The 12,273-nt window shown below is 45.4% G+C and overlaps 1 protein-coding gene across 5 annotated transcripts in view; it reads left to right on the plus strand.

Moving 5' to 3' along the window:
* Positions 1-12,273, plus strand: part of LOC137382806 (leukocyte elastase inhibitor-like) — a 43,794-nt gene that overhangs the window by 15,180 nt on the left and 16,341 nt on the right. For all 5 annotated transcript variants that reach the window (XM_068055242.1, XM_068055262.1, XM_068055252.1 and 2 more), the window contains exons 3-4: positions 10,390-10,527; positions 11,707-11,824. In XM_068055242.1, the coding sequence (XP_067911343.1) occupies positions 10,390-10,527; positions 11,707-11,824 (256 nt within the window). The remainder of the gene's footprint in view (positions 1-10,389; positions 10,528-11,706; positions 11,825-12,273) is intronic.

Genomic DNA, 12,273 nt, shown 5'->3' on the forward strand with positions numbered 1-12,273 from the left:
AAGAGAAGCAGAGTTAACGTTTCGGGTCAGTGACCCTTCATCGGAACTGACAAATATTAGAAAAGTCACAGGTAAGAAGCAAGTGAGGTGGGGGTGGGGCAAGAGATAACAAAGGAGGTCTAGATTGGACCAGGCCACATAGCTGACCAAAAGGTCACGGAGCAAAGGCAAACAATATGTTAATGGTGTGTTGAAAGACAAAGCATTAGTACAGATTCAGTGTAAATACACTGAATATTGAACAGCAGCAAGTGCAAACCTGAAGAAAAACAGTGGGCAAGCAAACTGAACAAACAAAGATGAAATGAAATAAATGCAAAAAATAAACTGTAAAAAAGAATGTTTTTAAGAAAAAATAACTCAATGAAAGTAAAATGGGGGGCTGTCATGCTCTGAAATTATTGAACTCTATGTTCAGTCCGGCAGGCTGTAGTGTGCCTAATCGGTAAATGAGATGCTGTTCCTCGAGCTTGCATTGATGTTCACTGGAACACTGCAGCAATCCCAGGACAGAGATGTGAGCATGAGAGCAGGGGGGAGTGTTGAAATGGCAAGCAACCGGAAGCTCAGGGTCCTGCTTGCGGACTGAGTGGAGATGTTCCGCAAAGCGGTCACCTAGTCTGCGCTTAGTCTCCCCAATGTAGAGGAGACCACACTGTGAGCAGCGAATACAGTATACTACATTGAAAGAAGTACAAGTAAATCGCTGCTTCACCTGAAAGGAGTGTTTGGGGCCTGGGATAGTGAGGAGAGAGGAGGTAAATGGGCAGGTATTACACCTCCTGCGATTGCAGGGGAAGGTGCCCTGGGACGGGGATGAGATGGTGGGGGTAATGGAGGAGTGGACCAGGGTGTCGCGGAGGGAACAATCCCTTCGGAATGCTGAAGGGAGGGGAAAATGCCTTTGGTAGTGGCATCACGCTGGAGGTGGCGGAAATGGCGGAGGATGATCCTTTGGATATGGAGGCTGGTGGGGTGAAAAGTGAGGACAAGGGGAACCCTGTCATAGTTCTGGGAGGGAGGGGAAGGGGTGAGGATAGAGGTGCGGGGAATGGGTCGGACACTGTTGAGGGCCCTGTCAACCACTGTGGGGGGGGGGGGAAATCCTCGGTTGAGGAAAAAGGAGGTCATATCAGAAGCACCGTCATGGAAGGTAGCATCATCAGAGCAGATGCATCGGAGACGGAGAAACTGGGAGAATGGAATGGAGTCCTTACAGGAGGTAGGGTGTGAAGAAGTGTAGTCGAGATAGCTGTGGGAGTCGGTGGGCTTATAATGGATATTAGTAAACAACCTATCCCCAGAGATGGAGACAGAAGTTGAGGAAGGGAAGTGTCAGAGATGGACCATGTAAATGTGAGAGAAGGGTGGAAATTGGAAGCAAAGTTGATAAAGTTTTCCAGTTCGGGGTGGGAGCAGGAAACGGCACCGATACAGTCATCAATGTACTGGAAAAAGAGTTGGGGGAGGGGGCCTGAGTAGGACTGGAACAAAGAATGCTCGACATATACAATTTCAAGGGCGGCACAGTGGCGCAGTGGTTAGCACTGCAGCCTCACAGCTCCAGGGACCCGGGTTCAATTCCGGGTACTGCCTGTGTGGAGTTTGCAAGTTCTCCGTGTTTGCGTGGGTTTCCTCCGGGTGCTCCGGTTTACTCCCACATGCCAAAGACTTGCAGGTTGATAGGTTAATTGGCCATTATAAAATTGCCCCTAGTATAGGTAGGTGGCAGGGAAATATAGGGACAGGTGGGGATGTGGTAGGAATATGGGATTAGTGTAGGATTAGTATAAATGGGTGGTTGATGGTCAGCACAGACTCGGTGGGCCGAAGGGCCTGTTTCAGTGCTGTATCTCTTTATATTAAAAAAAAAATCCCACAAAAAGACAGGCATAACTAGGACCCATGCGGGTACCCATAGCGACACCCTTTACTTGAAGGAAGTGCATGGAGTTGAAGGAGAAGTTGTTCAATGTGAGAACAAGTTCAGCGAGGCGGAGGAGGGTGGTGGTGGATGGGGTCTGGTTGGGCCTTTGTTCCAGGAAGAAGCGGAGAGCCCTCAAACCATCCTAGTGGGGGATGGAGGTGTAGACCGATTGGACGTCCATAGTGAAGAGGAGGCGGTTGGGACCAGGAAACTGGAAATTGTCAAAATGACGTAGGGTGTCAGAAGAGTCACGGATGTAGGTGGGAAGAGACTGGACCAGCGGAGAAAAGATAGTCAAGATAGGAAGAAATAAGTTCAGTGGGGCAGGAGCAGGCTGACACAATGGGTCTGCCGGGACAGCCCCGTTTGTGGATTTTGGGAAGGAGGTAGAAGCGGGCTGTCCAGGGTTGTGGGACTATGAGGTTGGAAGCTGTAGAGGGAAGATCTCCCGAGGAGATGAGGTCAGTGACAGTCCTTTGGACGGTGGCTTGATGTTCGGTGGTGGGGTCATGGTCCAGAGGGAGGTAGGAAGAAGTGTCCATGAGTTGGCGTTGAGCTTCTGCAAGGTAGAGGTCGGTACGCCATACGACAGCAGCACCACCCTTGTCTGCAGGTTTGATGACCATGTCGGGGTTAGACCTGAGAGAACGGAGTGCCTCAAGTTCAGAGGGGGACAGGTTAGAGTGAGTGAGGGGGGCAGAGAAATTGAGATGGCCAATGTCTCGCCGACAGTTTTCAATGAAGAGATCAAGAGCAGGTGAGAGGCCAGGGGGAGGGGTCCAAGTAGAGGGAGAATGCTGGAGGCGGGTGAATGGGTCTGCTGGTCGGGGGGAGGACTCCTGGTCAAAGAAGTGAGCCCAGAGGCGGAGGCGACGGAAGAAGAACTCAACGTCATGCCGAGCGCGAAATTCATTGAGGTGGGGGCATAAGGGGATAAAACTGAGACCTTTTGCGTACAGAACGCTCAGCATCAGAGAGGGGGAGGTCAGAGGGTATAGTGAATACACGGCAAGGGATCAGATCAGAAGGGGTGGGGTCAAAGGGAAGTGAAGCGGAGGGAGGATCTGGAGGGGCATTAGTCCCCATCAGCTGCTGGAGCTTGCGTTCCTTAACACCTGAAAGGAAGAAACAAGTAATGAATTGTTGGTATTAAAAAAAAAAGCAACCCAACATCAAGGATCTATGAGTGTCAATGCCATTATTTTACTTCTAAAAGTAAGATGACACCAAGCAAGATGCAGTAAACTCTTCCTAATGCCTTGGATTAAATAATTTTAGTTGGTCTGAAAAGGACAGAGGAACTATAATCAAATTTCATTATGGAAATGATGCAATTTCCATTACTTCAATTGAGGAAGATTCTTTGCATTTTTTTATAGGTAACAACCCTTAATCATATTTATTTATGAACTGGATTACTAATTGTATATTGTATACAGGTGGGTGGGCATTCATTTGACCCCCCCCCTCCCCCCAACCACCATATTTAGAGAAAGACTAAAAATGTTTGGGGTTAGGAGGTGTATGCTTGTAATGTGTAAATCTATAAATGTGTGTGAAGATTAGCTCCAGTTCTTTCCTTTTATCAACTGGCTTTCTGGAGTATAATTTTGTGCAGTTCCTCAATTTGCGCAGGACATGTCAAATGGTTGCAGACTGACACTAATGCAGTTTATAGTGGATACTTTGTCAACCAGAAAAAAATCAATACATATAAGTATTTAAGCAGTAGCTTGTAGAATAAGGCAAGAATTAACATTACCTGACCCAAGCCCTTCACCAGTCATCGGTCAAGTTGTGCCTTCCTGTGATGCCTTGATTTCACATTCCTTTGGCTTGACTGCTCATCTTGACCCTATAACTTGAACTGCAAACTGGGCTCTGCTTTTAAACCCAAGGAACAATAAAGCTATCGGCTGCTTTCTTGTCTCGCTAGAGTGTCAATAAACCTAGCAATGCACCTTTTCCATCTCCTGAACCATCACAACAGTAGTTAGCACTTCCAACAATTTGTGGCCATCCTGTTTGTTTAACTGCTGACCGACTTAAACTGTAGTTCACTGCCTGGCATTTCAAAGAAACATGAGATCACGTTGAAACCAGATCAGATGGTTGATGTGATTTTTTGCAACTGACCTATGCATTGGCTTCGGTGTCTATATTGTCCTGGCCAATCTGATATTAACACCCGACATAGGATGCTTTCTACGCAATCTAGGATGATGCTGGCTTGTCTGCTGGTTCCCGCTGTCCCATTGTCCCAACTAATCTCTAACATTAGCCTATCCTAATCATGACTGCATGATGTGATCAGTTTTTGACCTGCATCAACAGTTTGTGGGTTTAAAATGGTACACTTGAGATTATTTGTAATGCAAGATGGTCAATATTGTCACGCAAAAGGCATTTAATTTGTTCTTGTGTCCAATATTCTGGCATATGATCTTGTTTCAAATAGAGACCCTCTTCTGACTATGTATATCAGCTGTTTTAGTATTGTGCATGTGCCAAGACACCAGTAGGTGCTCAAGAGCTGTAGTGTTTTTTTTTTCTCTCTCCCAATTGCCTCAGTTACAGATCCCATTGAATGCTTTGAGCACCACAATATTCCTCACTCACAACTAGATTCCATCACAAGTGCTGTAATAGGCCACTTATTTATTTTTAGCAAAAGGGCATGATTTTGTCCAAACAAATGAACAACCACTATTGGCTAAAACTCACAGCTGGCATTAATTTGGACAGTTCTGGCCGCTATCTATCTCAAAACTAACAGATTATCTGGTCATTATCACAGTGCTGTTTTGTGAGTTTGCCACAAACAAATTGACTGCTGTGTTTCCTACATTATAACAGTGACTGCACTTCAAAAGTACTTAAATTACTGTAAAGCACTTTGGGATGTCCTGAGGTTGTGAAAGGTGCTATATAAATGCAAGCCTTTTTCTTTCAAAATGAAATCCAATTGGGTCAAAAGAGAAGCCTTTCAGAAGGGTGCCGAGCACTGACTAATACAGTAGGTGTTGAGGTAACCAGTTTCTAAAGGAGGGCTATTTTTGTATTTACTATGTATAAACATCATGGGGACCTGAAGGACTCAATAGAATATTTGAAGGTACTGGGGGAAACCCACACCCACACCCCCCCCCCCACCCCCTCTACAGAGCAGTAGAATTGTGGGAGATGTTTCCTTGCCACTGATACCATCCCCCTCCCTGGTTACCGTCTCCTGGCTGAACAAGACTGTTTGTAACCTCAGTTTCCTATTTGACCCTGAGCTGACTTTCTGACTCTGTGGTTTTTATCACAAAGAAGGCCAACTTCCTCTGTAATATTGCTCATTTCCACCCTGCTTTACATTATGGGCTGAATTTTACGAGTGTGCCGCACTTCGCGGTGGTGAGCATCCCATGCGGGTGCGTTGTCCCTGAGACCCTGCGCTATTGCGCGTAGGGGCTCATTTAAATAGAGGGGGTGGAGTAGCCTCCCCCAATTTGACACAAGGGGCTGGCTGCTGTGTCCCCAGCAACGGTGCCATTTTTAAAGTGCTTTAAGCCCTTCAGTAGCATTTTTAAAAATGTTAAAGGTCCTGATCTCCGGGATGTAACAAAATGTCATTTTTCAAACATAAATCACTTCTCTCTTTCACCCCCCCATGGGTAGATTATACATTAAATTGCACTCTTTTCCCCCATAATGAACCTTTTTTTATAAGAGTATTCTGAACTTCCCTCTTTTTTTTTTTTCTCCCCCCCCCCCCCCCCCCACCCAAAAACATTTGTTCCCTTTTGACCCTCAATCCCTTCCCGTTAGCTAGTAAAGTTTGTTTGTTTACCCCGCTCCTCCACCACCCCCCCCACCCTGAAAATTCTATTCCTCCTCCCACCCCACCCCTCCCCTCAACCAGGTTCTCGCCACATAACACTGTACAGAGTTTCGAAGGTGTGCAGAGTACGAATGGCGGCTGTAAAATCTGCATGGGATGGCTGCCTGCAGATAGGTTTATTTACATCTCTTTATTGTCAATTTGAATGTTAAGATGAAGGGCCAGGTGGCGGGGGGTCGCACCGAGGTCCCCCGCCACTGGTAATATGTGGCAGGTCCTTCTTGATGTGGCGGGCCTCTCCCCACTGCTTTTTACCGGCCCCTCACGCTGCGACCCCGTGGTGTCGAGGGGCCAGTAAAAATTCAACCCTGTACTTTTGTTACATCCGGACTCGACTATTCCAGTGCTATCCTGGCTGGCTTCCCACCTTCCAGCATCCTCTGTAAACTTGATCATCCAAAACTCTGCTGCTTTGTATTCTTAACGCTCTCTCATCTTGCTGACCCAGTGCCCCTGCACTCGCTGAACTACATTGGCTCTCAGTCCACCAATGCTTTGAAGCATAAAATTCTCATCCTCCTCCAGCCCCTACGACTCTCCGAATCCTGCATTCCAAACCTTGGGGAGGCGATGGCATAGTGGTAATGTCACTGGACTAGTAACCCAGAGCCCACCTAATGCTCTGGGGGCTTGTGTCTCAATCCCACCACGGCAGATGGAATTAAAAAGTTAGTCTAATGGTGGCCATGAAACTATCCTTGTTGTAAAAACCCATCTAGCTGACTAATTCCCTTTTTAGGGAAGGAAATCTGCTGTCTTTACTTGGTCTGGCCTACATGTGACTCCAGACCCGCAGAAATGTGGTTGTCTCTTAACTGCCTTCTGGAATGCCTAGCAAGCCACTCCGTTCAAGGGCCTAGCCAGCGGCGCTCACATCCCATTAAAAACAATCCTCCACTTCTGGACGCTTGTGTGTCCCTGACTCCCTTCACCCCGCACTTGGCATCTGTCTTCAGCTATCTCATCCCTAAAATCTAATTTCCTTCCCAAATCTCTCCATCTCTTTCTTGTCCCTTTTTTTTTAAGATTCTGCTTAAAACCTACCTCTTTGTCCAAGCGTTTGGTAACCTGTCTTCATGTCTCCTCCTTCGGCTTGATGGCAATTTCTGTCTGCTTTGCAACCTTCTGAAACGCCTTGTTTGCTTTGCCATTAAAATTACCATATAAATGTGATCATTTGGGGAGACCAAACGCAGATTGGGTCACCGCTTTGCAGAAAACCCCTGCTTGTCCACAGGCATGACCCCAAGCGTCTGGTTGTTTGCCATTTTAATTCAGCACCCTGCTCACATGCCCACATTTCTGCCCTTGGCCTGCTGCAGCGTTCCACTGAAGTTCAACGCGAGCGCAAGGAACAGCACCTCATCTCCTGATTAGGCACTCTACTGCCTTCTGGACTCAACATTGAGTTCAATAATTTCAGACCATGAGCCCCATTATTTTTATGTATTTTTTTTTTTACCACCTAATGGTCTTAAACTTGTTTCTCATTGTTTGTTTTTGTTTTCGGCCAGAGCTGTTTATCCTGCCATTAACAGTTCCTCTGTACTAATGCTTTGTCTTTTATTACAACTATTTAGCACTTCATTTGCATTCTGTTCCGTGACATCTGTCATTTTAATTGCTGACCCCTTCCATCCTGTCACAGACCTTCCCTCTTGTTCTTCTTTTCCCCCCCCCCCCCCCCACCAACCTTTCACCTTTGTCAGTTCTGATGAAGGGTCACAGACCTGAAATGCTAACTGTGTTTCTCTCGACACAGATGCTGCCAGACCTGCTGACTATTTCTGGCACTCTTCCTGTTCTCATTTCAGAGTGCCAGCATCTGCAGTATTTTACTCTTACTGTATAAATGCAAGTCATTTTGAAGCAGTAATGGGAGATTGACTTGTTTATTTCTCAATGGCAGAGTTCAGTGAATGCTTCAAGAAACATTTTATGCTGTGCAGCATTACTAGTAAAAGGCAAATAACTTCCTTTTTACTGAAGTATTGAAAATATCAGTAAACTGGAACACAATTGCTTGAAGTTTGGAGAGAGCTGAGTTGGGGCTGCTAAAGTGTCACCAATGGGGAAAAGAAATGCATATTGCAGGCATTGTCTGTCGCTAATTATAATTAGCGTCCTCTTCGTAGAATCATAGCATCATAAAATGAAAGTGCAGAAGGAGGCTATTCAGCCTGTTGTGCCTGTGCTAGCTTTTAGTCCTACATTGCGTACTAGAAATGAATACTTGAAGGGAAAACAGTCAAATTTAAAAATAAAAATATGCCAAGTATCCTCCAGAAAATACAAGGATATGGCGTATGCACAATCTTATTCTAAATCTATGCTGAAAGACCTGTGAATGATCATTTTTAACCAGAATAGATTTCATAATGCTGCAATAATGGCCAAAATATATTAAATTTGTCCCCATATCACTAAGTAATATTACAAAGATTTTGCTGTTTATTCACCTACCTTTCCACTGGACTTTAAAAGCATGAAAACTAAGTTTTTAGACTCACTGTAGTAAAATGTGCCAGGTATTGGCAGCCTTAAAACCTGCAGAAACTATCTGAGCAGACTTGAGTTTTTTAAATAATCCAGACTTTTAGCCAAGTTTCAATTTATAAAAAAAAAAAAATAGTTGCTTTTTTTTTGTTGTCTTGCACTGCCACTTGTTAGCAACCATGGCATTAAAGCAGACTCGTTCAATCTTTTGAATCAGACAGACATTTGCTCAGGTCATTACTTAACCTTGAGGTGGATGCAGATTAACAAAATTCCACAGATGCACACTTATGCCAAAGACTACATGTACTAGGAAAGGTTTAACAGAAAAATTATAACTTTCTTCCTCTGTTTATAATTGCAGACTGACCTTTTTCTAATTGGATCAAAATTTGGTTCAACCATATACCATTTACAAAAAGCACAGTTTTAAGTCTCATTTAAAAATTTAAGCAGGATCCAAATATATCATCAGTGTAAAGTTCTACAGCATTTGCACTGCCAGTGGCTGATGTCTGGATTTGCTGGATTTTCCTTCCGGGGGTGGGAAATAGAAATTGGGACTGTTTCCAGGTGTTGAACTCACTGGAGGGTTGGTTGGGAGGGGGGGAAATATTCACTCAGAGATTATTCAGAGTCTCCCCCTTCATTGGACAGATAACCTGCCTCCATGCCAATTAAGGATGTTGGGATGGGCTCTCAAGGCTGCAGAGCCAATCAGAGGCCTTTCAGCTTGAGAGGAGCAGCAGGCTATAACGGCAGGCATGTAAGCAGAGGGTGCTTCAGCATGGAGGTGCACCACTTGTGGTGGTGTCTGGGAGCCCCTCTACAGGGCAGCCTGTGGCTGTGCTCTTGCCCCAGGCAGGGGGGGGCCGCCTCTAGGCCTGCCTGGAGCGTTGACCGATGTCATTCCCGCACTCCTCCTCCCACTCCCCCCCCCCCCCCCCCCCCCCCCCCCACCCCAAGAGGCCAACTAGAAAATCCCAGTCTGCCTTTTTAAGTGGGTTTAATTAGGTTCTTAACTAGTCTAATCGGCTACCCGCCGCATGGGAGTGGGCAGCCCTGCCAGCCCCCAAACCCAACTCCGCAAAAGTAGCCAGAACCAGGAATGGCAAGAGGAAACCGGCACGCAGGCTGGCGCTGGTATTTTTGGGCCCTGTCCATTCCCTAGCAGGACTCAAAAATTCAGCCCAACGGCATTTACCATAAACCTGTTGCCTCACCCTTATTAAACTGTCAGCTTTTCTTGCTTTTGTGCGTTTTTCTAGCTTCTGTTTAAATTACGTAAATAGTTCTGGAAAACCAGTGTCTGTGTCCCAGGGATGTATGATTCAAAAAGACAGAAATGACTTATAAGCACAGGAAACCTGTCAGGACCCAACTGAGGGAAATGAGCTAGCCGAGTCCAGACACCATTTTTGTTGGTGTCCAGTAGCCCACCATGGAACTGAATTCCCTAGGCTGTAATTGACTGTACACTGTTAGCAACTCTCCTCTGGCATAAGTTCACAAGATGCACCATCTCAAAAACAAAAAATTTGCTTGATCTTAATAATGTGTGAAACGTATCATCCAGGCAGGGAAGTATTTCTGAACAGCCTCTGACCATTGGCCTACCTCAATGAAGTCCTTGACATGACTCCAATCTCTCTTGGCATCCAGACTGCCCAAACTAAAACAATCCAGGTAATTTTCTGAGTTAAGAAATTCGATCCTCCTCTTGGACTTTGCCTGATAACTTTGTGCCTCCAGTTTAGGAAAATCTGCTCTAGAACATACACTAGAACTCTAGCAGTAGGTACATTGGTAATCAAACTTTATTTTTCAGACTGCTTTGCATTGAAGAAGCCCACTGCAGAAAAGTGAACGTATTGTAGAAAAGCAATGATATAGAAACTGTACGTTAAACCAGAAATCAACCAATGCCAATTCCATGACCATCTTTGTGCAGTTCCCAAAAATAGTTGGTATGGTTCACCACCACCCCCAGCCCAGTTTCGAACTGGAGTTCTAAATCAAAAATTGGATTCGTTTTTATTGATGACTTTTAAGCTTTTTATCTTTCCTTTCTCCTTTTTAGGTGCTTGCTTTTGATAAAGTTCAAGACCTTCATTCTGAATTTCAGAAACTGCAAGCTGCGATCAACAAGCCTAACGCAAACTATCTGTTGAAGCTAGCCAATCGCCTCTATGGGGAGAAGACCTACAACTTTCTTTCAGTAAGCTTTGAACTGTTTGTGGTAGAGCTCCACCAGTGTGCCAGGTATAATTGAGCTGAATTACACAGACCAGCGAATGAACCAATCAGACAGGTTTTCTTGAGTTTAAATAAGAATGATGTAAGTTTAATAACCTCATCACTCTAACCTGGTTTTAAAATTACTAAAATATGCGACGCATCCACACTCCCATGCATACGAGAGGCATACACACATACAAATAGATAGAGGGGAAAATAGAATGGGGAGGTTGAAGTAGAATTGGTAATCAATGGAACACACATACTGTCCTTAATGTCCTTAATTGAAGTTAAAGTCTTGGAGTCTTCGCTGGGGCCACGTGCACAATTCCAGGCTTGCTTCTCTGGTACCAGAAGGTCAAAGGGAGGTATTGTCTGCCTGTCTTGTGGTCAGCTGTAAAGTTATGCAGCCTTGAAGTTTAGAAGCTGCCACTGAGGGGAGAGAGAGCGACCAGCCGGTCTAGTCGCAGCCTTTCGGTCACAATACGAATAACCTTGGCTTTACCCAGCAGGCAGGTCATGCGACCGTCTCTTTGCTTGGAACCACAGTCGACAATTTTGCTGTTCAGTTTTTTTTTTAAAAGTCATTTGCAGTGTCTGGCTAAAATAAAATTCTCAAGCAGTGTTCCATATAATGAAATTAATAGGTCTCCATTTAACAGATGTGATTTCCGTCAGTCAACAGGCCACTTAAGAGATTCCGATTGGCCTCTGGGCAGGAAGGCCAATGTCGGCCGATCCTGCCCGCAGGAATATCGGGCCCGGCAACCCCGGTCTCTGGTTCCATGACTGCCACTCCGATTCTCTGGCCCTCCCTCACCGCCATGGAACCCGACATCAGGCTGGGAACAAAATCCAGCCCTTGGTGTGTGGGTACAATCAGCATTCAGTTGGCCTTGTGTTGAGTCGGTGGGCACTTGGAGAAGCTAGGCAAGTCATAGCCCTCAGACTTGAGCATTACATAAAAGGCTATGTTACTTGCTGTAAATCCACAGGGAGAGGGGGTGGAAATGTATTTGTCCATCTCGTCCTTGCCCTACCCCTCAAAAAAAAAAAAAACACTGTCTCCCCATTCCAGTTGTGAAATTAATATTCAAATGGTCAAAATTAGAAAAAGGAGAGTTATTACCTTTTTGATGTCTTGCCTGTGATCTTTCAGAATTTCCTTGGGTCTACTCTGAAATACTATCAGGCAGAGCTAGCTGCCGTTGATTTTGTCAATGCAGCAGAAGAAGCACGACAACAGATCAACTCCTGGACAGAAACACAGACTGAAGGTAAGTGCTGTTGAATAATTTCTTTCATTAATACTCTTTTCTATATTTTATGTACTTTGAGAGTGACTGATTCTTATCAAAAGTGACCATTATTGGTGCTGTAGGTGTTGCACTAACTAGTCATTTCTGCCTTCTAAAACTTCTAGTCCCATTTTTTGAAATGTAGTTCCAGCCACTATTGTAAAGCATGAATCTGTAAACGGCCCCCTCGGGAACACCCCATAACTTCAAGTCATGAAGTGCCACACACAAGGCGGTATTTTATGATATCTTTTCCCACCCCGTGGCGAGTTTGAAGGTAGGGATGGCATTTAATCGGGCAGGACGGCGAGTGGGGACCCTGCCACCTTCTCGCCTCCACCTCGATTATAAGGCCCATGGACGGCCTTCCCACCCCGATTTTTGAGGCACTTGAGGGGCAATTAATGCCCAAATAAGGGCCTCTTCCT

This window comes from Heterodontus francisci, chromosome 2, assembly GCF_036365525.1.
Source record: "Heterodontus francisci isolate sHetFra1 chromosome 2, sHetFra1.hap1, whole genome shotgun sequence".
Lineage (NCBI taxonomy): Eukaryota > Metazoa > Chordata > Chondrichthyes > Heterodontiformes > Heterodontidae > Heterodontus > Heterodontus francisci.